The sequence below is a fragment of the Pseudorca crassidens genome, chromosome 7 (assembly GCF_039906515.1).
Source record: "Pseudorca crassidens isolate mPseCra1 chromosome 7, mPseCra1.hap1, whole genome shotgun sequence".
Lineage (NCBI taxonomy): Eukaryota > Metazoa > Chordata > Mammalia > Artiodactyla > Delphinidae > Pseudorca > Pseudorca crassidens.
In genome coordinates, this window is record NC_090302.1 from 81,111,948 (window position 1) to 81,138,706 (window position 26,759).

The 26,759-nt window shown below is 47.8% G+C and overlaps 1 protein-coding gene and 1 long non-coding RNA gene across 5 annotated transcripts in view; one reads left to right on the plus strand and one right to left on the minus strand.

Annotated features, from left to right (window-relative positions):
• LOC137227976 (uncharacterized) overlaps positions 1–26,759 on the plus strand; it is a 117,830-nt gene that overhangs the window by 3,426 nt on the left and 87,645 nt on the right. For 2 of the 3 annotated variants that reach the window (XR_010945091.1, XR_010945090.1), the window contains exons 2-3: positions 6,695–6,955; positions 7,046–7,158. This is a non-coding gene — a long non-coding RNA (uncharacterized lncRNA). Of the gene's footprint in view, positions 1–6,694; positions 6,956–7,045; positions 7,159–19,589; positions 20,587–26,759 lie in introns of those variants that run through there. The other variant, XR_010945089.1, reaches the window with a different exon arrangement.
• Positions 11,194–12,889, minus strand: CCL19 (C-C motif chemokine ligand 19). Of its 2 annotated transcripts, XM_067744689.1 has the most exons (4): positions 12,670–12,888; positions 11,867–11,993; positions 11,546–11,639; positions 11,194–11,455 (listed from the first exon to the last, which is right to left on the minus strand). In XM_067744689.1, the coding sequence occupies exons 1-4, from the start codon at positions 12,728–12,730 to the stop codon at positions 11,435–11,437; spliced, it is 303 nt and encodes a 100-aa protein (XP_067600790.1). In that variant the 5' UTR covers positions 12,731–12,888; the 3' UTR covers positions 11,194–11,434. The 2 variants fall into 2 exon arrangements, with proteins under 2 accessions (XP_067600790.1, XP_067600788.1); XM_067744687.1 differs by lacking the exon at positions 11,194–11,455 and having other exon boundaries at positions 11,480–11,639; positions 12,670–12,889.

Consider the following 26,759-nt stretch of genomic DNA (forward strand, 5'->3'; position numbering starts at 1 on the left):
GATGAGAGGGACCCAAGAGACAGAGACCAGAGGAGGAGACCTCTCAGGAGACACCAATTGTGGAGCGCTATTCTGTTTCCCATTCCCAGCCCTAGAGCATATGATATGACAAACTTAACTGTGAGCCCTTTTTTGTCTGCCTTTTCTTTCCATCATCCATCCACTTATCAATTGATCGATCCGTCTATCCATGTGTCCATATGTCTCCCCATCTTTGTCTCTTCATCGGTCCATTCTCCCATCTTTCCTTTCATCTATCTTTTCACATCTTCTTCATTTATTCATCTATATGTTTAACCATTAGCTGTCTATTTAATGCATCCATTCATCTATTTATCAGTTATGGTAATAATGAACATTTGTTGATACTTAAGTGCCATGCACCATGCTAACTGCTCTAAAATCATTTTCTCATGACAAATCTATGAAGTAGAATGCTGTGAGTGATGCTTTTGTTCATGCAGACACTTTTTTATACTCCTTTTCCTGGTTCCTTTAGGGAATTTCTCTCTCACTTCACGTGGTCTTGGTGGCTGCGTTCACCATAGTGATCTGATCAGAGTACTCCATTCCCTGGCCACTGTAATATATTGAAGAACTGAGTATGTGTCACAAGCACAGTTCAAAGCTTTTCATGAGCTTTGATGTTAGAAGAAAGAGGCCCTCTGTTTTGGATCACTCACTATACAAATGTGGACTTGAGGCTTCCAGTGGCCATATTTTCTGCTGCTAGAAGATCACCTGTCTATAACAGGAATGAGGCCTCCACATAAAAAGAATTAGAGAGAAGTCAAGTTAAAAGATGGAGGTAACATCATTTGAATCCCTGGGTCCAACCAGTGCTGAAGTAGACCAAATCTTAATCTAGTTATGTGATATGACAAATTTAACTTTTTGCTTAAGCTACTTTAAGTTGGGTTTTTGTCATTTGCAATAGAAAGAGCCCTAGATAATGATCATTGTATTATTATCCCCATTTTACAGATGAGGAAACTAAGTTCTAGAAAGATTAATTTACCCAATGTTTCATCGCTTATAAATGGCAGAACATTGGTACATATTTGGAGCAAAACTCTGATATACTACCCATAAATGTCTGTCCATCTGTTGGTTCAATCCATCCATCTATCCATCCATCCCAGTTATTTATTTATCTGACCATCCTTCAATGTCTAAGACACCAAAGGCAAGAAGACTTGCCAACTCCAAGTTGAGGCTGGGTTTGGATCAGAGGTTAGCAAAATTTTTGTTAAAGGTTCAGCTAATAAATAAGGTTTTGTAGGCCATACTGTCTCTGTAGTCACTTCTTAGCTTTGCTGTTGTAGCCCCAAAGCAGCCATAGACAATATGTAAATGAACAGGCATGGCTATATTCCAATAAAGTTTTATTTACAAAAACAGGCAGCAGGCTGGCTGGGCCATAGTTTGCCAATCACTGATCTGGATCAGTGGGGAAGACACATACGTTCTGTCATTGTTGGGAACATGAGTAGGGAATGGAAACTTATATTCCTTGCATTTGCCATTACTAATGTAGTGGAAACAACAGGGTTTTTATACTCAAACTCTTGTATTTGAATCCGGTTTTAGAACCCTGGACAGTCGAGGGAACGGGATCTGTAAAATGGGAATAATATGTATCTTGTGAGGTAGTCCATGTGCCTGACTCACAGTGGGTGCATTCAGTGGTAGTTAGGTCCATCCCCTTTTCTCATTCATCACCTCCCATATATTACCAGCATCAGGAGGGCGTCCTGGGATGCAGTGAGGGTAGTTCAACCTGGCTTTCTGAGTTCAGGAGCCCAACTTCTAAGAATGCGCTTTCATACGAGTTATATAGATTAAGCTCTTGCAAACTCCAAATTTCTCTTTTTAGTAGCTCTACCCCAACTCTTCTCCGTACTGTTCCACAACTGTAGCCACTCCAGTGCCCAGCAAAACAAAAGGCTCTCTAGTCAACAGACCCCATTAGACTGAGAGGCAGTTTAGGTACCTTCTTTTATTAACTCCACCATTCATGATATTACCCTGTTCCCCAGGTGGCTTTTTAACATATCTCTTCCAAACAAATACTCTTCTCTAGGAGGAAAGATTGTGTCCATGTGTGTCTTTGTGTCTGTGTGCCCATGACGGTTTGTGTGTAATTGTGTATGTGTGTCTATATGTCCCCTTGTGTCCGTACTGTGATTATATGCTTAAATGTCTGTGGTGTGTCCTTGGTAGATGTGAGTGATTGGCACTGTGTTTGATTATATGCCTGTGTATGTGTGTGTGGGTATGGACGTATGTATGTGGGTAAGGGTGTCCCCACTTTTGTGCTTGTGTGTATATGTGTGTTCTGTTTAATCCATCCCATTGTGGCTCTCAACCTCACAAGGCCTGCAGGGGGCATCCAGTGCATGGGGAAAGGGGATGCGAGGCTCCTGGCCTGTGCTCCAACCTCATGGGGCCTGCAGAGGGCATCTAGTGTCTAGAAAAAAATGGGTTGTGTGGCCTGTGGAAGTGGAGCTCTGCTCTGAGGAGCCTGGGCTCTCTTATTCCAGAAAGGAGCTGGAAATGGGCAAGAAGCCTGATGACTCAGCTTCTGAAAGTCCCTGATCCTAGGAGGGGGTCTGCTTCACCCCGCAAATCCTTCTCCAAACCCTCTGTCCATATCCAGAGGGTCCCGGCCCAGCCTGCAGGGCAGAGCTTGTCCCTTTAGTCCAAGTGTGGGTAGGATATTGCACAGCACTTCCGGAGGTGACTGGACATCAGGATTGGGGGAAGTCTTGAGCAACAGTACACCCTCCTTCTCTGCCTCCTGCCCTCAGCAGCTTGAAGGACTGCCTCAGCCACTGCCAGGATTTCCTGAACATCCCCTCTCCTTCATTTTCTGCAGTTTGGGCCACTCTGGGCCCCAGGGTTTCTGGGCCTGGACTGAGCTTTCTCAGGAGACGTGCAGGAAACAAGGGCCTCTGAAACCAAGCAGAAGGTGACCTGTGTCGCTGGTGATGAGCCTGGGGGGTAGGGGGGCCAGAGGGAAGGCAAGGGAAGCTACATGTAACAGGGAGCTCTGCAGAGCCTTGAGGATGGGTGAGGCAGGAGGTAGGACATTCCAGGTGGAATGAACAGCAAGCACAGAGGTTCAGGAGGGACAGGGCTTTGTGATTAATCCTGATGTGTGTGAGGCAGCAGAAGGCAAGTGGTGTGAGAAGCTATGTATGTGGGGGTAATCCCTGGGGTACTTGGGATACCTCCTGGTGATGCCATGCCCAGTGGTCAAAGTTCATGGAAGACCCCTGTAACCTTAATCAGGCAGGACCACCAGGGACCAGTATTCCCTGGGCATGAAGGTTTGGGTCCCTTAGCAGGCATAGAATGTCAACCAGCTGAAGTGCCAGTTGGAGGTAAAGGGAATGAATCATAGAGGAAGTGTGGCAAACAGAATTTAAGATTCCTCCCTCATGGTGTACATGTCCTGTATAATCTTCTCGCTTTGAGGGGATCCCCTTGGCCTCTTGGCCTGTGAATATGATGGGATATCAGTGATGTGGTTAGGTTATGCTCTATGGCAAAAATGAAGGGGCTTTGCAGATGTAATTAAGGACTCAAAATCAGTTGACTTTGAGTTAGTCAAAAGGGAGATTACCCTGGGTGGGCCTGACCTAATCAGGTGAGCCTTTTAAAAAAGTGTCTAGGGCTAAGAAATAAACAGCAGCAGCAGATGCTCTCATGTTGCCCTTGGAGAAGCAAACTGCCATGTTGTGAAGAGGGCCATGGAGCAGGGAGTTGCAGGCAGCTCTAGGAACTCAGGGCTTCAGTCCTAAAACCACAACTGTCAACACCCAGTGAATTTGGAAGAGGACTCAGAGCCTGAGATGAGATGGCAGCCTGGCTGACACCTGAGATTAGCCTGGTGAGGCCCTGAGCAGAGGACCCAGTTAACCTGTACCCAGATTGTTGACCCACGGAAACTGTGAGATAATAAATTTGGATTGTTCGAAGCTGCTGAATTTGTGGTGATTTGTTACACAGCAATAGAAAACTAATATAAGAAAGAAGTAATAAATTCTAGTTAAGCTCCAGGACTAGTTTCAGAACTACTGACTACAGCTTTTATTCATATTTCATTCCTGGCTCTGAAATGTCCCCATTTCTTTAACTAACTCCTCTTTTCTTTCATCCCCCTTTATTCCATTCCTGAATATAGGTTGTTGTGGTAATATTACTACTACTCACCAAGATTCTGGTTTGCTTCTCTTCCTGGCAGTTGCTCCCTTGAAGTTAGGCATGGAGGTATGACCCACTTTGGCCAATGAAATGCATGTGCCATTTGTGGATAGAAGCATTTAAGGAAGGGTTCCCCTTGCTGTCTTGCCTGGCTGGAGTCAGCATGGAAACATGTGTTGAGATGAAAGAACGTGCCAAGAGATCAAAGCAGCCTGGAATGTTGAGCCACCACATGGAGTACAGCTGTGCTAGAGATTGCCTAGACTCACAGCAGGCTTGGTATGTGTGCAGCACAGAATTTTGTTGTGTTCAGCCACTCAGATTTAGGTGTCATTTGTTCTTGCAGCCTCACCCAACCTATCCTGACCAATCAGGTGTGCTGCTGGTGGTCACCAGGTGTTGTAGAATAGAGAGATGAGATTACAGCAAAACTAGAGGAGGAATGGATGTCATTCTGAGTTCGTGGATTTAGATTTGGCTTTTGCTATGGGCTGAACTGTGTCCCCTAGAATTCATATGTTGAAGCCCTAACCCTCAATGTGACTATATCTAGAGATAGGGTATTTAGGAAGTAATTTAGGTTAAATGAGATCATAAGGGTAGGGCTCTAGTCTTATAGGACTGTGGCCTTCAATGAAGAGGAAGGGAGAGAGAGATCTCTGCCATGTGAGGACCTAGTAAGAAGGTGGTCATCCACATGCCAGGAAGAGAGCTCTCAGTAGAAACCTACCATGCCGGCACCTTGATGTTGAACATCTAACCTCCAGAACTGTGAGAAAATAAATTTCTGTTGTTTAAGCCACTCAGTCCATGGTATTTTATTATGGCAGCCCAAGCAAAGACAGGTGTGGTAATTGCTAAGGCTCTGAAGAGTCTCTTTTTGGGGAGCAGTGAATCTTTTTGGTTGTATAAACAACAGTGATCTTATGTTAGGTGACACCCTTAAAATGTTAAGTCTAGGGTTTGGTAAGAAGGATGCATGTTGATGTTGGACAGCCGTAGGGTGGATTATCAAGGTATTTATCTTTTTTTTCACTGCCCACAATCTTAACCCCTTTCTGTGTTTGAGGAATTTCTTATTATATTAGTCTTACTTACCAGTAGATGTTGCCTTCCATCGTAGAATCCCCAAAGGATTACATTCAGCTCCCTGAATCCCAAGAAGATATCTGTCTTGCTTACTATTGTACTGTCAGCACCCAGAACAGTGCCTGGCGTGAATAACTATTTCTGGGTTCCAGACAGTGATGTAGCGTCACTTTAAACACAAGGGTTTGCCAGGGCTGGGACTCTATGTCATGGCAGCCCTAAGACCATTGGGGACTCTGTGTTAACAGATGCTCTGACACTTAGGGCTGCCATGCCAAGAGGTGCCATTTACATAGACTACATGGAAAATGGTGTTCCTGGAGTGGTGCATCGCTGCTGTCCTGCCTGACAGGCTTGGGTATTCCTGACAGTGATAGGATTTCCCAAGAGGAATGGTGGCCTGATAGTGATGGGGGGACCTTGACATGAATGGGGCTCCTGTCAGCAGTGGGGACGCCAACAGGTGATGGGATGTCCTGCCAGGATTCCTGAATTGATGGAGAGCTTTACAGTGTTGGGTCCCTGGTAGGAAGGGGTGTCTTCCTCTTGGGGGAGGATCCTTGAAGTGATGGTCTGACAGGTATGAGGTCGGCAAGGTGATTGTGGTTTTGATGGTAATGGGTCCAGATTTCCAGTGAGTGCGATTCTGAGATCCAGAACTCTGGGGGGTGGTGGGTGGGGGGTGGGTCCTGTTGTCTGATAGGGCAGTGTCGAAGCTGCTGGGGTTACAGCCATCCTACTTCGGCCGGGTTGGAGCCCAGGGCAGCTCAGGTCTTATGCTTCCCCTCCGGAGCCATGGAAGACTCAAAGGTCCTAGGAATAGAAGTGGGCTGGGAGGTCTGACTCCCCCATCTACTCTGATCCTCAGAGGTTCCACCCCATGCTTGGCCCCTCAGGAGATGGAAGCAGCCCTCAGAAGCAGGTCCTTCAGGATCTGATCCGACGCTTGCAGTCCCCAGAAGCTCTGCCCTGCAGGGGCCCCAGCCAGGCTGGCTCAGAGGCCCCCTGAGAGGCCCACTCCTTCCAGAAGTCTCGCCCACAGACCCCTAGTCCTTCCCCTATCCCTGCCCTCCAGATCCCAACCCTGCCCTCCATTCCTCCTTTCCTTTCAACATTACCAGGTCCTGGCCTTTGCTCTTCCCCTGGGGATGGAGGTAAGAAGGTGGGCATAGTTGTAGGTTGAGCCCTTTCTCCACTGCTCCACTCCTGGAAAAACTGAGGCCTGAGCAGACCTTGAGAACCTGTGCCCACTTCCTCCCGGAGGCTCTGGGGAAGCAGGCTCCCCTTCTGCTGGAGAGGCCGGCCCAGGAGGCCTCCAAGGGGCATATCTGTGTCTGAGCTCAAGCACTGGGGGCCTGCCTGAGACCTTCAGCTTCTTCTCTTGTTTTTTTCCCAGCTCTTCCTAGGAAGCCAAGCCTTTCTACCTCATCTGGACATCCCAGCCCCCAGCCCTCAGCTTAAGTGCTACCCATCAGGCAGACGGGCTGCAGTCTCAGCTTTGCCACTAACCAGCTGAGTGGACTTGGGAGATCACTCTACCTCTCTGTGCCTCCATTTCCTCATACATAGAATGGGACTAGTGATCCCCACCTCGCAGGGTTGTTTGAGGATGCAATGATAATGCACATAAAGGACTCAGCTTGGAGCCTGGCACATGGTCAGCACCTCAAAGGAACGGTTTTCCCTGTTCTCTGAGGGCCACTTCCTCAGACCTGCACCTGCTGTACTATTTCCCATTTTTATTTAGGAGGTGGATCAACTCAGAGAGGTGGTATGTGTGGTAGCTAAGAGTCAGATTCTGGAGCCCGTCTGCCCAGCCAGGACCCCCAGCTCTGCCACTTTACCGGCCATCCAGCCTGGGTAAGTTATTTAACCTCTGCACCTCAGTTTCCTCAGCTGCAACATAGGAATGATAATAGTGCTTAAAGCAGTGCCCAGCACCTAGTAAGCACTAGTGGTGATATAGCTAGTACTACAGAGCCAAGCCCTCCCACGTGGACAAAGCCTCAGGAGCCATCACGAAAGTTCTCTGACCAGAAAAGTGCCTGTTTCTTCTGACAGAGGGCCTCTTGGAGGAAACTCCCCACTTGGGAGTCCTGCTCCCTTGTGAAGCTCTTATTCCCAAGGTTTTCTGGCTGTTTCTGAGTTTCCCGGAGGCCGGAGAAGGGGGTATGTCGTGGAGGCTTGCCGAGAAATTGAACATGAGATGATGAAAATCTGATCAAAACCGTATGGAGCTGGCTCTGACCAAACACTTAGCCATGTAACTGAGACAGCCCCCATCCCGAGAACTGGATGTGCTCCAGGTGTGAGCGGTGGTGGCGTAATTGTGGGAAAGGGTCATGTTCAATTCCATTTTCTGTTACTCAGATGTGTACTAGGCCTTGTTCTGTGCCAGGCCCTGGGCAGAGCAATGTTGGCAGTTCCCTGGGAACTCTATCAGGGAGCCTTTTTTTTGGGGGGGGCTGAGAGGCTTGTGTGATCTCAGTTCCCCAGCCAGGGATTGAATTGGGGTCCCGGCAGTGAAAGCACCAAGTCCTAACCACTGGACCATCAGGGAATTCCCCCGTGGATAGGAAGCTTTTTGTCTGCCATAGGGGTGGACAAAAAGGCTGGAAGCTCTCTAAGTAGGGATGTCAGGTCCCTTTAGGGAGATTTGGCTAATGGGACCACAGGACTTCAGGTAGGGAAGTGTCACTCAGCTGCCTGCCTTAGACCTGTAGCAAGTGCCGTGTGCCCGAGAGAGGAAGGTGTCTACTTAGAGGCAGGCAGCAAGGCCCCCATATCCTGGTTAGGGAGCTAGGAGTCCACCCCACCCCTCAGAGAGCGGGCAGCTTCATCATTGTCAGGTAGGCAGGCCCGTCAGAACTTGAAATAAAGACTCAACACTTGTCAGTGAATCATAGTGAAACAGGGCAGGTGTTGATTAGATGAAATCAGAGTGCTGAGAATGTTTAAGTGGATCAGGACAAGTCACAGGTTGCTGGGCTAAGCCCTCCTGTGTCTGGCAGGGAGGTAAGGGAAAAAGACCTAGTGTCTGGGAGGGTTGGTGGCTGGGGGTGGGAAAAACAGGGAAGGAGAAAGCTGGGAGGAAAGGCACTGGCTGGAGAAGAGGTGGGGAGGGCTCAGGCTTCTTCGAAATTCTTCACCCTCCAGGCCTTCAGGGTCCAGCAGGGGGCTGTTCCAGCCACTTCACCAGCACCTAGATTATTTTCTTTCTTCCTGAACCTCAGCTTACCCTTTATTCCCAGAGGGTGGTCCCTGGGGCCCCGGGAAGTGAAGACTTTCCTTTCTTTCTATTTTTTAAATAAATTTATTTATTTATTTTTGGCTGCGTTGGGTCTTCTTTGCTGCGTGCGGGCTTTCTCTAGTTGCGGCGAGCGGGGGCTACCCTTCGTTGCGGTGCGAGGGCTTCTCATTGCGGTGGCTTTTCTTTGTTGCGGAGCAAGGACTCTAGGTGTGCGGGCTTCAGTAGTGTGGCATGTGGACTCAGTAGTTGTGGCTCACGGGCTCTAGAGCGCAGGCTCAGTAGTTGTGGCACACAGGCTTAGTTGCTCCGCGGCATGTGGGATCTTCCCGGACCAGGGTTCAAACCCGTGTCCCCTGCATTGGCAGGCGGATTCTTAACCACTGCGCCACCAGGGAAGTCCGAGTGGGGACCTTTCTGAATGTGCATGACTTTGGGGAGACTGTGTGAATGCTGGGGAGGGTTAGCCTAAGATCCAAAGATTTAAGAATTAAGTCTTTGTTTGGAGGGGCTCTTAAAAGTGAAGCCCCCTATCCCCCACCTGACAGATGGGGGAAGTAAGGTCTTGGAGGGGGCAGTGAGGATGGGACTTCCCCAGAGTTGCACAGTCAGGGGCAGAAACAGGATTGGGGGATTGGGGACCGGGCATTGAGCTCATGACCTGTTCCTGCATCCCTGCCCCCCCCCCCCCACCTGTGGCAGTGTCAGGGAGGTGGTGTCCAGGTGCCTCTCTCCTGGTAGCACCTCCTCAGTGCTCCCACCCTCACCTTCTCTACTCCATCTGTGTGTTTCTGCAAGTGGCCAGAGGGTGAGTTTGTCTCTGCCTCTGTGGCAGGCTGAACTTTGCTTGGTTTCACTGGGGACCCAGAAGGATTTGAGGGGATGTACCCCCTCCTCACACCTGTGTTTGTCCTCTGCCTGCTGCGGTGCAGGGCATAGGTCCAAAGAGTGTCCACAGCTGTGACCTCTGGAACTCCATGGTTGGCTGACTTAATGGATGGATGAGTTGGTGGGGGGTGGGTGGATGGATGGGTGGAGGTCTAATGGATCAGAGACAGCTAGATGGATGGCTGCATGCATGCATGAATGGATGGGTAATTTCCCCAGGTAGCGGAGCCAAATTTCCTGGCTATACCAGTTGTTCTTGCAAACTTTCCCCATTCCACCCACTCCTGTGACTCCAAGACCTGATTTATCTGAGGTTCTGGACACCTCGTCCTAGGAGCAGAGGTGAGGAAGAAGCTGCTATGCTCTCAGCTCAGTGAGGAGGGGCTGGCACAACCCCTCACTGCTGCTTCCCTTCCAAGTTTGCCCAAGCCTGCCCAGGCCTGCTTTTGTTACCAGATAAGGTATATGGTGTAGTGGTGGCCCCTGTTCCCAGGTGAGGATGCTCAGTCTGGTGTACTAGCTGTCATCCCAACCCCAGGGGCACAGACTTGCTGCTCCCAGCTGGACAGGCCCTTAGGGGCCATAGTTGGGCAACGAGCCAGCTTTCCCAGAGGACTTCCCGGGCACGAGGAGTTCATTCCTCCCAGAGCAGTCTTGTGAGATGTTCCAAGAGTCGAGGGCTTTTGTCTCCCAGAGCTGAGACTCCTTCCCTGTGACTCCTCTGGTCTCAGTGTTGCCTTGGCCCTGGAGCCCATGTGGCTATGAGGTGGTGGGGGTCCCCCCATGCTGAATCTCCCCAGCTCTCTGGCTGTTCCTTTTTCCTTCCTCTCCCACTCTGACCTCTGGCTCCCAGGTCTGTCTGTCAGTATCCCTGAGAAGCATGGCTCCAGGATTGCCACGTGGACCCAGATGGGGCTGGACCTGGCCCAGAGTGACTGGGTGAGAGAAGAGGGCTGGACTGGAGGTCAGATTCTATATGGACAGATGGGCCCTCATCTCTGGCTGCTGACCCTTTTCTTACATATTTATCTGCTCTCAAGACAAATATTTATTGAGTGACTACCTTGTGCCAAGCCGTGTACTTCATACCAGGGAGACAGTGGAAACCAAAATAGACAAGATCCCTGTTCAGGAAGGCTGACAAACTAACAATTATAACTCAGCATCTTGAGTGCTGCAAGAGGAGAGGAGCAGAGGGCTCTGGGAGCTTGGGAGGGAGGGAGGCTGCCTAACCCAGTGTGCAGTCAGGGAAGACTTCCTGGAGGAGGAGTCATCCAGACCCAGATGGGAAGCCAGGCAGGCAGAAGAGAGAGAAGAGTGTTCCAGACAGAGGGAATGGCTTGGGTGGATGGGTTCTTTCTCCCCAGGCAACAGAGTTGGGCCTCCTGGCCCTCCTCCAGCCATGAGAGCTGGTTCCCAACAACTCCCTTCCCTGCCCCCAGTGACACCAGATCCCTGAGACACCTGGATGCTTGAGCACCTGTCCTGGAGGGCAAAAACTCAGAGGCCTGAGAGAGTTTGGGTCATTCAGGGGACGGGCACAGGTTTAGTGTTGCTGAGCCGTGGAGTGTGATAGGGCTGTGAGGAGATGTGAGGTGGGGCCCTGATCGTGGGAGCTGATCCTGAGAACACAGCATATTAGGTGGAGGTCAATGAGGACGTTGCTTGGGCTGCAGGGTGGAAACTAACCTGGCCATCCCACCTCCCCCTTCCTATCACAGTCCTCCTGGACAGACCGCAAACAGACGCAGACAGACGGATTCGTGGGTACCAGCTGGGCTTTATTGGAAACACTGCAGTCTGGGCATGGAGAAGTTGTGCTTCCACCACACTCATCCACACTCACACTCACACTCACACTCCTGCCCCGCCCCAGCTGGGTCAGGTCTGGGGCAGGGGAGCCGGAGGCCTGGTCCTCCCTTCTGGTCCTTGGTTCCCCAGGGCTTCAGTGATTCACATTCTTTCCCTCAGACACAGGGCTCCCTCTGGGGCTATCATGGGCTACCTGCTGTAGCGCTTTCCCTGGGAGAGGAAGGAGAGGCAAAGTCATGGGCTGGGGTCTTGGACAGGGGCTTGCAGGGAGGAGGCAGGGCTGGGGAGGGCCAGGCTTGCCTTGGCTGAGTTCTTCCGCAGTCTCCGGATGATGCGGTCCACCCAGGGCTGGTCTGGGGGTGCACAGAGCTGGTGACCTCTCAGTGTGGTGAACCTGGAGACAAAGGTCAGAGGTCAGAGAAAATAGAGCCCTGGAACCCAGCTTCCTGGCAGACCCTGGTGTGAGGGGCAGCGGCTGGGGACCACACCTAGGAACCTGTTTCAGGGGCTTCCTTGCAGAGGTTGGGCTTGGCAAAGAGAAGAGAGATAAGAAGGTGGGGGTGGGTTTCCCCAGGGGCTGATGGAGGAGGTGAGGTTAGTCAGGCTTGTCCCGCAACTCACACAACGGCAGACACACTGCAGCCATCGTTGATGAGCAGGTAGCGATAGGCTCGCACCAGGAATCCAGGGATGGGGCGCCGGGCCACAGACAGGCAGCAGTCTTCAGCGTCGTTGGCATCTCCCAGAGCTGGGGTAGGATTAGTGTCAGGACACAGGGACACTGAGGAACGGAGGCCACAGCCCTCACTGGCATTAAGGATGCCTGTCTGTGTGTGGCGGCAGCTAGACCTGATTGATATTCGCTAAATATATTGAAGCACTTCTAAGCAGTTCGGCAAACGACCGCTGTCCTGAGCCCCACAAATGCCCTCCTGCTGATCACCCCAACTTCTTTCCCAAGTCCTTTCAACTTCCCCACAAATGGAGAGTTCACGCTGGTTACAGTGTCAGTTGGGGGAAGAATGTGGGGTAGGGAAGGGGGTGGGGTGGGTAACAGGAGGGTGGCATTAGCAGAACTTAGGAGTTGTTAAATTTTTTGACCCTTCTTAGACCAGTGTCTCCCATTCTCTCCACCTTAAGAAAGTATATACTGTTCTCTCCCGCCTGTGAAACTGAGGCAGCAGGAAATAGAGCCTGAAGAGAGGGGGGTAGTCATAGGCCCTGGATACACCAAGAGACAGATACACATGGGAATTCAGGGACCCAGGTACACTGCCACTCACAGGCACACACACGGGGCACAACCCAGGTTCACTGAAACATGCAATCCTAACTCACAGAGTCCCTCACGTCCAGCGTCAAGCAGTCTGAGCCCTAGACACGCTGTTACTTGCCCCCCACCCTAAGCCTCCCCTCAGCCTTACCAGGGGAGGTCCAGAGAATCAGCAGGCTGAGGGCTAGTAGTGCAGCTGCATGGGATGCCATGGAGGATGAGCGGAGACTGACTGCCAGCAAGCTGTGAGCGTGAGTGAATCTGGGCAGAGTCTGTGTGAAGCCGAGGCCTGGCTGGGAGTGGGTGAGAGTGCCGAGAAGTGCGGTGTGTGAAGGGGTCTGGGAATGCGAGAGTGGATGAAGCTGGAGGAAGCTGTCCGTTCCACCCATTTATGGCCCGGAACTTTCACTTTCTCTGCTCAGAAATTCCCCTCCAAGTCCGTTCTGTGGATTCCCCTCTGCCCCCCTCTTTCTGATGGAAACTGACCCTGCCCTCCCTCTTTTCTTCTTTTCTGCTTTCCTTGGTTTCAGCTCTAAGAACCTAAGCAGCCTGCAGTCTGGCCAAGAGAAGGGGACCTTGTGCTGTCAGCTCCAGAGAGAGAGTCTGCACTATCACCTCCCTGGTGGCATTTGTGTCATCAGCCACAGGGCTGGCCTCTAGATGATGGTTGGGATGGAGGGGCCTGAGTGAGGAGCTGCGTGCCCTTCCCTAGGTTTATCCCTTATCCTCACTCTCTTCTCTGTGGTTCTTCTCTCTAGTGCTGGTGGTGATGAAGAAGACTCCCTGGTGCCCTCAGAACAACCATGGAGCCTGGGGTAGCCTCCCCAGGTCATTACAGTGCCTGCCCATCCATGGTCTGGGAACCAGTCTCTCCCTTGAGACAAGCAGAGTTGAGAAGGAATGTTCCTTGGAAGGAGGCCCACCACCTCTTCCCACATCTCAGACCTCTGGGATTCAACCTCCTGACTCAGCAGCACTGTCTCTTTCTTGAGTTACCATTTTCATATGCCCAACACCTGGGTCAACAGAACAGCTGGAGGGAGCCTGGCCTGGCATAACTCCCTTCATCTTTCCCTTCCTCTGGATCCTGGAAACCAAGAGGGGATTTCTAAGGAGAGGGGGCTGGCCAGCTCATATTCACACAAATCCCCAAATTCCAAGGAATAGACAGATGGGGGTGGGGACAAGTGATTTCCCATCTTTATGAGAAAAACTGGAGATAGATCAGAAGTCCTCAGAAGAGAAATTAATATGTGGGACACCCATTCACCCATCCCTACCCAAGCTCTGAACCCTCTTTTGGATGGGAGAGTGTTTCACTCATAAGTTTCTGACTTATTTTCCTTTCCATCCATTAATAATAATAGTAGTAATAGTATTTCTGATGTTTACTAGGTGCTAGACTTCATACCAAGGACTTGACCACTGTTACCTTGCTTAACTTTCCCCCAAAAACTAGGAAGTAGTTTTTTTTTTTAAAATAGATTTATTTATTTTTGGCTGCGTTGGGTCTTTGTTGCTGCGCGCGGGCTTCTCATTATGGAGGCTTCTCTTGTTGCGGAGCATAGGTGCGCGGGCTTCCGTACTTGTGGCTTGCAGGCTCTAGAGCACAGGTTCAGTAGTCGTGGCGCATGGGCTTAGTTGCTCCGCGGCATGTGGGATCTTCCCGGTCCAGGGCTCAAACCCTTGTCCCCTGCATTGGCAGGCAGATTCCTAACCACTGCTCTACCAGGGAAGCCCTAGGAAGTAGTTTTTATTATTATCATATTATTATCTCTTTTAACACATAAGGAATGAGGCTCAGAGCACAAGGTCACAAAGGAAATAAGTGTCTTGAACTGAGGCATCTTTAAGATTTACACTCTTTCCTACCATCCCACACTGCCTGTCTGCCACTGATCACACAACAGCACAGGGGAGTGAGGCTCTACACATAGCATGCCTAGGTTGGGATTTAGATTACATTACTTGCTAGCTGTGTGACCATGTGCAAAGTATCTAGTTTCTGTGTCTTAGTGTCCTTATCTGTAAAAGAGGAATGGTAATAGCTTTTAATTCTTAGGATTAAATGAGGTAATCTGAGCAAAACCCTTAGTTTAGAGGCTGGTACACAAGGAACACTCAATATTAACCATTATTATTATTCTATCCTTTTATTCAGATGTCTGTCAGTGCATCTATCTCTCCATCTTTCCATGGATCCTTGTCTTTATGGTGGTTCTGATTATTCTCTGTTGCCCCACCCCCGTCCATTCTCCACTCTTCTCTGCTCTGCTCTGTTCTCTAGAAGAGTGACCTCTACAGACAGTATTACTCAGGATCCCTTATCCTTTAGCTTCTGTTTGGGCTTGGCCATGGGAGACAGCAGCAGGATATAAGTGGTAGGAGAGAGAGGTTGGGGTATTAATTCTCCAAATCCTTCATCTTGCTATAGTTCTGACAGTGAATAATTTACTCTGTGGCAGTTGTTCTTAAAGAGTGGTCTTTGGGGGCTTCCCTGGTGGTGCAGTGGTTAAGAATCCGCCTGCCAATGCAGGGAACATGGGTTTGAGCCCTGGTCCGGCAAGATCCCACATGCTGTGGAGCAACTAAGGCCGTATGCCACAACTACTGAGCCTGTGCTCTAGAGCCCACGAGCCACAACTACTGAGCCCACATGCCACAACTACTGAAGCCCGTGCACCTAGGGCCCGTGCTCCGCAACGAGAGAAGCCACCGCAATGAGAAGCCCATGTGCTGCAATGAAGAGTAGCCCCTGCACACTGCAACTAGAGAAAAACCCACGTGCAGCAACGAAGACCCAACGCAGCCAAAAAAAAAAAAAAAAATTAATTAAAAAAAAAGAGTGGTCTTCGGACAGCAGCATCAGCATCACCTGGGAGCTTGTTAGAAATGTAAATTCTCAGGTCCTACTCCAGACCTACTGGAGCAATCCGTATTTAACACACCCTTGATGACTCTGATACATGCTGAAGTTTGAGAACCACTGATCTACAGTTAGCTTCTTTTGGGCTGCCTCCTCTCCGTGGGTTTATCTCTGAGGCTCCCAAAACACTGTTCCTTCCTCTGACCCCTTCAGGCCTTGGTATGGTAATGGTTTCCTACTATTGCTGAACCCTGAGTGCCTCACTCTTCCTTGTTGGTTCCTTAATCTTGACCCCCACCTCTTAAATAGCCCCTTTATTAAAATCTTTCTGGTTAGACTTTTTTTGAGTGTGCCATCTGTTTCCTGCCAGGATCCTAACTGATACAGTAAATGGTACCAGAAGACATCCCAGGAAATAGATTTCCAAAATGGGATCCTGGGATTGTGTTGCTCATATATTTGCTGAGCACACAAACCTCCTTGCATGGGGAAAGAGGACACGAGTAAATCCAGAACATGAAGAAGCATCACCATCACTTAAGACTATCACTAAGTGAGGTGCAGTGTGGGATGCTGATGGAGGGAAAGACATTAGGAGATAAAATGCCTCAGGTACTTAATTGCTATGGCCGCAAATGGTGATTTCAAAGGGTCTTACATATATGGTTGGGTGGGCTGCCTGTTTCTGATTGTGCTGGCACAATTACAGAAGAAAAAGAAAAGTTTAAGAACATGAAATTCTATAACTGATTCACTTTGTTATAAAGCAGAAACTAACACACCATTGTAAAGCAATTATACTCCAACAAAGATGTAAAAAAAAAAATAAAAAAAAACCCAGTAAAGGTTAAAAAAAAAAAAAGAACATGAAATTCTAATTCAAGTTATGGGTAGAGATTCAGACAACTTCTATGGAATTTTTTTTAATTGAAGTACAGTTGATTTACAATGTTGTATTAGTTTCTGGTGTACGGCAAAGTGATTCAGTTACATGTATATCTATGTATCTATTCTTTTTCAGATTCTTTTCCATTATAGGTTATTACAAGGTATTGAATATAGTTCCCTGTGCTCTACAGTAGGTCCTTGTTGTTTATTCATTCTATACGTAGTAGTGTGTATCTGTTAATCCCAAGCTCCTAATTTATCCCTCTCCTCCTAATTTATCCCCCTTCACTATGGAATTCTTAAGTCATCTTTAATTTATGTCATCCATAGCCACATGGCAGATATGGCTCAAACCCCAAAACCGATTGTATGTGTGGTAGAGTTGCAACACCGGATAAATGCACAACCCCACCATATTCCTAATATTAGAATAAGTGCACTCTTGGGAAGGAGAAGGGCTCTGAGACTTGGGATGGGGACATTTAGGCAGAGATGAACAAAGCTGAGAATTTTGGACCTTTTAATTCCCTTAAACCTTCCTGGCTGGCAGAAGAACACTCCTCCCCCTGCAAACCATGAATGATCCAGCCTTCCCATCCATTAAAAAATATTTTTAATAACTCCCTGGCAAAAGGCATGCAGGGGTCCTCTTCAGGATCCACCCTCACCACCCTTCATAGCCTCCAGGCCCATAGTGCGAGTTTGATTCTAACATAGCCTGGATGGGAATGTACAAGGTATGCTCCAAGAACAATAGCGTGTACACTGAAGGAGTTGCAAGAACTTGTCAACCGTATTGGGAGAATCTTGGGGACCAGTGTGGACAAATTTGTTGATATGTATGCCCTTATCCAGGATTTGGGTATTACTGTATTAGCTGAGCACCTGGGAATGGTGTTAATAATCTGTTGAGTTGGTTACTGGAAGCCTGGACTCAACAGTGGCCTATGATCAGTGAGGCTGGGGTGCTAGAACCTCACTGGCATATTGTAGAACAGTCTTCCTCAGAATTTGAGGTGCATATGATTTACTGGGAGGTCTTATTAAACTGCAGATTCTGATTAAGTAAGTCTGGGTGAAGTCCAAGATGTTGTGTTTCTAACAAAGTTGTAAGTGATGCTGATGCTGCTGGTCCTCAGAATATACCTTGAGTAGCAAAACAGAGGAAAGAATGCAAAGGTTACAGAGATGGGAATGTTGGAGGCCCCTCTTATGTGCAACCACTAACTCTGAAGGGTCCAGGAAGATAATTCCTTCTCCAAGGCCATAAGAAAAGCACTGGTGATGAGAACACTAACTATGAAAAGCACTGTGGTGGTTTCTTTTTTTTAAAAATAAATTTATTATTTTTTTAAAATTTATTTTTGACTGTGTTGGGTCTTCGTTGCTGTGTGCGGGCTTTCTCTAGTTGCGGCGAGCGGGGGCTGCTCTTCGTTGAGGTGCAGGAGCTTCTCGTTGCGGTGGCTTCTCTTGCTGTGGAGCACGAGCTCTAGGCACGTGGGCTTCAGTAGTTGTGGCTCGCGGGCTCTAGAGCACAGGCTCAGTAGTTGTGGCGCATGGACTTAGTTGCTCTGCGGCATGTGGGATCTTCCCAGACCAGGGCTCAAACCCGTGTCCCCTGCATTGGCAGGTGGATTCTTAACCACTGCATCACCAGGGAAGCCCTGTAGTGGTTTCTTTAGTAGGCAGGAGATGAGGATGGGAGATGTTCTCTTGGGACTGGGCAATCTCATTTCAAGGAGAATAATGGAATCTTTGAGTGGTAGAGTCTAGATGCTCACCTTCTGAGCAATAAGATGAATGAAATTATTAAATAAGCTGCAGGGACAAGTGGTAATCATTGTGCTTTGCCCATAAGGATCTGTGGTGGTAGCTAATTGATCATAGTTTTCCTAGGAATGAAATAGATGGACAACTTACTGACCCATATAAGTGTAAAATGTCTAGGCCTGGTAGGGAGAAACTTGATTCAAATTGTATTGGGGATTTACAGTGTTTTACCCATTTCCTTGACTTAGATCAGTTCCCCAGACCTGAAGCCCCTTGACTGGATGGTGGGGGTGGGTGGGAAGGCTTGAGTCTTTTCACAGGTGGACTCTATATATCTTTCTTCTAGTCAGTTGTCCTCAAAGTGTGGTCCCTGGACCAGCAGCATCAGCATCAGCTGAGAACTTGGCAGAAATGCAAATTCTTGGGCTCTGCCTCAACTCCATTGAATCAGAAACTCTGGGAATGGCCTAGCAATCTGTATTTTAACAAGCCTTTCTGGTGATTTTGATGTATGCTAAAATTCGAGAATCACTTCTCTAAGCCTTCTCTAGAGAGATCTGTAGCCGTTTGCCAGGGTGAATATGAATGGTGAACAGAAAATATTCAGATCTTTGGGGGATTATTAGATACTGTCTCATGTTAATACTAGTCTTGGGGACCCAAAACCCCATTGTGGTCCACTAGTCAGAGTAAGGGTTTATGGAGTTCAGGTGATAGAAGGATCTTGGTTCAGGTCCATCTCACAGTGAATCTGTAAGACCTATCCAGTGGTTATTTCTCTAGTTTCAGAATGCATAGTGGGAATAACTATACTTAGTAATTAGCAAGGTCTCCACACTGGTTCCTTGACCATGGAGTGAGGAAAATTATGGTAGGAAGGGCCAAGTGGAAGTCCTTTGAACTGTGCCTGCCCCACCATGTTCCCCCCTACAATAGTAAACTTAAAGCAATGCTTTGTTGCTAGAGGACGTGCATAGAATAGAGCACCTTCAAAGACTTAAAGATGCTTCAGCCCTTGGTACAGCATATTACAGCTAATAATCTAACACGTGCCTTCTTTCTGTAGCTGTCACTTAAAGACCATTGAAATCCATGCGTTTTCTATAATGACAGAAATACACCTTCACTGTTTTACCTCAGGGATATTATCAGCTTTCCTGCTCTGATTATCATAAGATAATCTGGATATCTCACAGAATATCGAAGCAGTCCTTTAAACTGATGACATTATGTTTACTGGCGCACAAGAAATAGCAGTCGCCCTAAATGCCTCAGTAAGACCTATGTATGTCAGAGGGAGAGAAAGAAATCTTCCAAAAATTCAGGATCCTGCAACATAGGTAAAATTTCTAGGCGATTAGAGGTAGGGAGAAGCTGAAAACCAGTGATCTGGGGAATGTTGCACATTTACCGTGAAGAGGCACAATGCTTAAAGAGCTGTTTGGATTTTGGAGGCAACATACATCATAGTTAGGTGTAGTACAGCAAAATGTTTATTGGATATGGCATAAAGCTGACAGTTTTTTTTTTTTTTTTTTTTTTTGCAGTACACGGGCCTCTCACTGTTGTGGCTTCTCCCGTTGCGGAGCACAGGCTCTGGATGCGCAGGCTCAGCGGCCATGGCTCGCGGGACTAGCCGCTCCGCGGCATGTGGGATCTTCCTGGACCGGGGCACGAACCCGTGTCCCCTGCATCGGCAGGCGGACTCTCAACCACTGCGCCACCAGGGAAGCCCCAAGCTGACAGTTTTGAATGAGGCCCAGAGCAAGGAAGGGGTCTGCAGCAGGTCTAGGCTCTGGGGAAAAGTTGCCTGTCTACTTGGGCCTTATGACTCACAAATCCAGGGAATTTCAGATTGTCTGTGGCAGAGAAGGGTGCGACAGGAACCCCAGAAGGAGCATTACAGGAAAGACCCTTAGGGTGTTGGAGTAAGGACATACCTCTTCTGCTAACGATTATTTACTCTTTGAAAATCAGTCCTGATTTGCCACTGGGCCCTGGTTTAAAACTCAGACTATAGATCACCCAGTGACCACACAACCTAGGGTGTTATCTATAGCAAGTCATATAGTTGGATGTGCATGGCCAGCGTTCCACTTCAAAGGAACATTGTACATTTGAGACCAGGCCTTAGAAATTTCAGAAGGCATGAGTAAAAGCGTGGGGAGGTGACTCAGATTCCTACTTTTATTGTTTTCTGCTTCTTCTTCTGATTATACTTACGCCTTCATGGAGAAGTTTTCTATAAACAGTTAACAGAGAGAGGAAGTGTATGGTCTTGATTTTCAGATGGGTCTCTAAGGTATGCTGGCATCAGTCAAAAGTAGACAGTTGCTTACATTCAGGTGTGGCCCTGAAAGACAGTGGTGAAGGGAAGTCCTCTCAGTGGGCAGAATTTCAGGCAGTACATTTAATGTCCACTTTGTCAGAAGGAGAGATGGCCTGAAGTTTGGAGCTATACAAAATCATGTGCAGTGGCTTCCCACAACAACCTTGCCCTCACCTCTGTAAATTGACCCTTCACTAAATTCTTTTCTATTAAGACTTTTGGGTCATGCCATTTGTTTCCCTCCAAGGTCTTATATGATACAAGAGTATAGTGCAGAGCTGGCATAAAGGTTTCACATAAATTTCAATACTGTCTTCCTGGAATGCCTGTTGGGAAAGATCCTGAGAATCAGCAGCAAAGGGTGAAATAATGAACTAATAATAAACAAGGGATTTACACCACATTCATTCAATAAATATTTATTGAGGGCGTCCTATGTTCCAGACACTGTTCTTGGCACTGGGACACAACAACATGGGCCAGATAGTGTAGGGCTTTGTAGGCCATTGCAGAGTTTATGTTCTACTCTGAATGAGTTGGGGAACCTTTGGAGGGTTTTGAACAGTGACATGATCTGGCATGTGTTAAAGGCTCCCTGTGGCTGTCGGATGGAAGATAGACAAAAGTGGTGCAAAAATGGAAGCCTGGAGACCAGCTTGGAGGCAATTGCAATAATCCAGGGAGGACATGAGGTTGCTGAGAGTTGGTGAGAAGTGGTCAGATTCTGGAGACATTTTCAATGTAGAGCCAGTGGGCTCTGCTGAGGGGTTCAGCATAGGATATGAGAGAAAGAAGAGAAAGAGAGACAGAGAAAATACTTCAATGTTTTTGGCTTGAGCAATGTGATTGTTGGAGTTATATTTACCAAGATGTGGACGACTGTAGAGGAGTGGGTTTGTGAGAAGGTCAGGAGCCTTGTTTTTTTTTTTAAATTTTTATTGAAATATAGTTGATTTAGAATGCTGTGTTAGTCTCAGGTATACAGCAAAGTGATTCAGTTGTATATATACAGGGGACCGCTGGTCCGCTGGTCTTTTTTAGATTCTGTTCCGTTACAGGTTATTACAAGATATTGAGTATAGTTCCCTGTGCTATACAGGTTCTTGTTAGTTATCTATTTTATATATAGTAGCATGTATATTTTAATCCCAAACTCATAATTTATCTCGCCCTCCAGGAGCCTTGTTTTGACTTTTTAAGATGAAGCTGCATTTTGGACATATAAGTGGAGATGTTAAGTACGTAGTTGGTAGTATGAGTCTAGAGTTCAGGGGAGAGATTCTAGCTGAAGATAAAAATTTGGGAGCATATGGATGGTATTTAAAACCATAAGACAATGAGGTCATCAAGGGAGTGAGTGTAGATAGAAGGGGTCAAGTTCCAAGGCCTGGAGCTCCCTAACACTGACAGATCAGGGAGAAGAAGAGGAATCGGGGAAGGTGACAGCTGTCAGGTGTTCTGATGGTACCTTCTATCATGGCAAAAAGGGGGAGGGCATAGGCCCTATGGGTGGAAGGTTTAAGGCACCAACTCCCCAGCCATTGGTTTAAATGATCCAGTGGTGGGGTGGTGGAGACCAGGGAGGTGGGTTTGAAACAGTTTCTGACCACACCCATAGAGCCCTCAGTGTGCTACCTGCTTTGCCTAGTTCACCCTCTTCTCAGCCACGTGGCCTTCTTGGGGTTCCTGGTTCAGTGTGAGTTTTGGACAAATCTCCCAGCTCAGGGCAGTTCAGCTCATCTTGGCACCACACTCTCCCAAGGAGCCCGCTCAGCCTTCATGCTCCCTGGTCTGATCAAATCCATGCCGCAGGGGTGGGAGATCTTGGGTGGAGGGCACTTTAGCCATCGAGGCAGGTAAGGCAGCAGCGAGGCCGGGAAAGTCAACCAAGGCCATGGTAGGAGTGGGAGTACCAGGGAGTAAACGGTTGTGGAGAGCATCTCGATTAGATGCTTAATAAATGTTTGTTGAATGGATGAATGTGAGTATCAGGAGCTGTGTCCCTGGGGCTGAGCGTGACTGGTGTGCCCGTCATCCGCGTGTGTGTGTGTGTGTGTGTGTGTGTGTGTGTGAGAGTGAGAGAGAGCGAGAGCTGTGGCTCTGTGTCCACGTCTGTGCCTGATGTGTCTCCTCTCCCAGGCCTGCAGAGGGCGCACCAGCCTGGGAAGGGAGGCTCTGGAGTGGGCGCCGGTCTGGCTGAGGGGTGGGTGGGCGCTGGCGGGTGGGGGGTGCTCTAGCAAGGGCGGGATGCGGCCCTGACCCGGCGGGCTGCTCAGAGAGACTGAGAAGGGCGTTGGGCCCAAAGTCCGTGGGCCTGGCACGGCCTCTGGTGCTGTCCCCGCTCCAGGCCCCAGCTGGTCCCGAGGCCGAGGGTCCGGCCCCGGGTCCCAGCGCGCAGGTCCCGGCACACGGGCGGAACGTGCAGAAGGGAGACTCGGGTTGCGGGTGGGACCCGCAGCTCCAGGACCTGGGGTCGGCGTGGGCTCGGGAAGCCCCCGAGCGGCGATTACCCCGGGCCGAGCACAGCGGCTGTCCCGCCAAATCTCTGCCACTCGGGCCCCTGAATCCGCGGGTACTCGGCTGGGCAGGCTGGGACGCATGGGCGGCCGGAGGCCGGTGTTTTTCCGTGAGTATTTGTCTTCCCCACCCCAAGTATTCCCAATTTATCCTGAGGCCAGGGCGCCCAACGTGGAAGACAGGAAGCAATGTTTGTCTTAAAGGCTGAAGGAAGTTCACATTACCTCCGGGACTTCCTTCGCAACATAAATAGCCCGCACCCGATTGATTCCTTAAACCACGTAATTACGGTGCCAGCTCTAAGAAAGGTTTCTTTCAACCTTTAGGTTGAAACCATAGGCTTTCAAGGTTTATTGAAAGCCTAACTGTGTGCCCGGCGCGACGCTCGCTCGGTGCCGGAGGATGAAGTGCTTTCACCTGGACAGGGACGGAAAACGAGTTTGTCCTGCTCATCAGTGGACATGGGAAAATTCTAGACCCCTGGTCTAGCATGAGACACATTTGAGGACAAATAATAAAGGGGGAAAAAAAAATCCCAGAAAGATGAAGGAAATGAGAACAGTAGTGTTCAACCCACAAGCCTGTTTGCCTTTGGAGGACGGAGGACCGCGACGACGATGCTGCCTCCTAGTGGCGGAGTCGGGCAATGAGGCCAAGTGGAGTTTAACATCCCGTCCGCTGTGGGTATTCTGAACCGAAATTGGCGCCGGCTGCTCAGGTAATCACAGGTGGAGTTCGGTTATTCATTTAATATTAGATTGAAATTTATTATTAGCACAATCCAGGACTCTAAAACAAAAGTCTTCAAGAACATGGCATCAGAGTTTCCCTGGGGTGTTTTTGTTTGCCACCAACTGGGAAATGGATTTCTTGAAGAAAATGAAGTTTTCGGCTTCCTGACATAGCTAGCTAACACAATCTCTGTAGGGGAACTGCAGAAGAGCCACCGCTAGAAGAATACCAAATATAGGCATTAGAAAAAGGCTTGGCAATTTCAACACTCATAAAAGTCGTAATTCATTGATGGCAAAGGAAAGATACATTGATGATTTTTAACAAAATAGCATCACTTTGTCCCCGAATACAAGGATAAATAACACCTGGACATGCAAAGAAAAAGAACTTCACAAAAGAGGTCAGTTGAAGCTGAAGACATTTTCACAGGTAAATGATTAAAGCTAGGAAACAAATTAATTTTGAGCTTTCATAAATAGCAAGTATAGACCCAGTCCCCCTGACCTTCCTGTGCCATAAAGCTGGGCAGAAGATGCCAAATATGTCAGTGGTGCTGTGCTGGTAGCCCCATAGTACCCCATTTTTGAAGATGTCAAAAGAAAGATCCTGTCATTGGTGATCATGTCCCTCTAATGACTGATGAGTAAAGAATGAAATAGTGGCTAGCGAACATGTGGCCCAGGTACCATGGAGGGAGAGGAGTGTTAAGAAATCTGGTTGCTCAGTTTGGAATTAGTTTCCAGTTCATATGACTGAGGTTGTTAAGACATTTCTATTAGCTGTAATTCTGGGAGCTCTTACTAGCCCCGTCCATCCTTTACATTTGTGTTAAAGAGGCCCTTAAAGGATTTACAAAGAAGGAGTGAGCCAGGGGAAGCAGAAGGCTTCAGACTTTGAGGCAACACTGACAAGAGGGAGCTGGCCCACCATTTCGTAATTGTGTGTGGGTGTGTTATCATTTCATGGAAGAGATAGTGCTGAAATCATTTGAAAACATGGTATTAGTAATTTTCTGAATGGCACTGAGGGTGACATTGTTAGAAGATAGTAATTACTGTTAAAGGAAATTCCAGGGGTTACAGTGAGTTTTCATGTTTGTTTGATGATGGTTTTGTAAATTTGGGGGATGACTGATCTTTGGAATTTTTTTCTTTTCACATTTCTAGTAAAAGCCATTAATTGTCTTTCTGTTGAACACTGGCAGACTAGTATTCAGTAAAATATTTCTTTTTACTGTATGCATGAGCATCAATTTGGAAGTCCTCCAACTTTATAATTTCATTTTATGCTTTATACTTATTTTTACTGAAATATTTACTTATCTAAACAGCAATCTTCTGGAAAGTTACTTTTATCTCCCCTCCCATTCGGGTCTTTGTGATTTGATGCCTTTACAAATGTATACACACACCAGAAACATTTACTTTATTTATTTTATTATTATTATTTTTTGGCTGCGCTGGGTCTTTGTTGTGGAGCGTGGCCTCTCTAGTTGTGGAGCGCGGGCTTAGTTGCCTTGTGGCATTTGGGATCTTAGTTCCCCGATCGATCCCACGTCCCCTGCATTGGAAAGCGGATTCTTAACCACTGGACCACCAGGGAAGTCCTTAGAAACACTTACTTTAGTTTTAGTTGGGGCTCAAGAAGGAGTGAAAATAAATTCCTGTGTTTAATTTGCCATCTTTACCCTGAACTCCTACTTGTCTTTGAATTCGGTGGTGTTGATCTTTCCCCCTGTGGTTTGTGTTTTATGGTTTTATGTTTAACAAGTTCTTTTTCTACCTCAAGGTTATAACCACCCTCACCTATATTGTCTTCTATAACATATATTTTAAACATTAGGTCTTTAATCCTATGATGAAGTGTTTGAAAAATACTGAGGCTATGATAATGGGAAGGTAGAGGTATTTTAAATAAAGGAAGAACAATTTGAATCTTTATGAAAAACAAAAAGCTCAGTGACAAAAGGAAAGTAAGCACAGTACGCTACCTTGCTCTGCAGTGAACAACATTTACATGGTCATCATAATGTAAATTCTGATCATCGTCTAAATATAGTGGTATAGCTATATTTAGAGGATAGGGTGACAGGAGAAGAGGGTTCGTAAGAGAGCTAAATCTCCACTTTTTATAATAGGAAGTCAATAGGTAACTTAAAAAAAATTTAATTATTTTGTTGCGCCGGGTCTTAGTTGCAGCAGGTAGGCTCCTTAGTTGTGGCTCACCAGCTCCTTAGTTGTGGCATATGAACTCTTAATTGCGGCATGCATGTGGGATCTAGTTCCCTAACCAGGGATCGAACCTAGGCCCTCTGCATTGGGAGCGTGGAGTCTTAACCGTTGTACCACCAGGGAAGTCCCTCAATTGATAACTTTAAAAATAGGTAAATGAAGAAACAGAGGTATGAACAAAGTATTTAGACATATGGCACTAAGTCCTAGAGGAAGTAGCTTGAAAGTTGCAGGAAATGGTTGTTCAGAATAAGCCTTTTGGTACTTTCTGATTTTTTTTAACCATGAGTATGTATTATTTGATTTTTTTGAATTATGAATCTTACAGAAAGAAGAAAGAACAGGACGGTATTGTCAAAGATGAAGGCAGAAAAGGACAGTAGGGACTCATTCTCTGATAAGATAGATATTATATTGCATGCTAATCAGGGCAGGGCTTGAGGCAAATACCAGCTATGCAGTGTGGCAGGATAATTTAGTGAAATATGAAGTTTTGTTTTGTTTTGCCTATGTTTTCCTTTTTTTCTCTTTTTGCTAATGATTTTCTTTTCTCTTTAGAGCAAGCGAGGGTTTTGGTAGGGCTGAGAGTAGTAGCACCCTGATATTAGAGTCCCTTCTGTCTTTGTAAAAGTCTAAAGCAAACCTGGGAAGAGGTTATACCTTGGAGGGACTGGGAAGAGGGAGGGTTTTGGAGAGAGTTCTTGAAGACTGTGGAGGGGATTGGTGTGTATGTCCAGCCAGTATGGGCAGTGGGCTTTAATCCTTGACTGGGATGAAGCAAGCAAGCCACCTGAGTAGATGGCTCTGGGGAGATGTCTGGGGAAGCTAGGTCCAAGCCCGGAGGCTCTCATAGCTGAGCTCCCATGGCTCAAATGTGGCACAGAGCTAAGAGTTTGAGAGTCCAG

Bases quoted from the DNA above. Each gene is read 5' to 3' on its own strand.
- CCL19 (XM_067744687.1), bottom strand. From the start codon at position 12,730: ATGGCATCCCATGCAGCTGCACTACTAGCCCTCAGCCTGCTGATTCTC. The intron at 11,994-12,669 runs GTAAGGCTGAGG...ATCCTACCCCAG, and splicing joins GATTCTCTGGACCTCCCCTG to CTCTGGGAGATGCCAACGAC. The intron at 11,640-11,866 runs GTGAGTTGCGGG...CTTTGTCTCCAG, and splicing joins TGCAGTGTGTCTGCCGTTGT to GTTCACCACACTGAGAGGTC.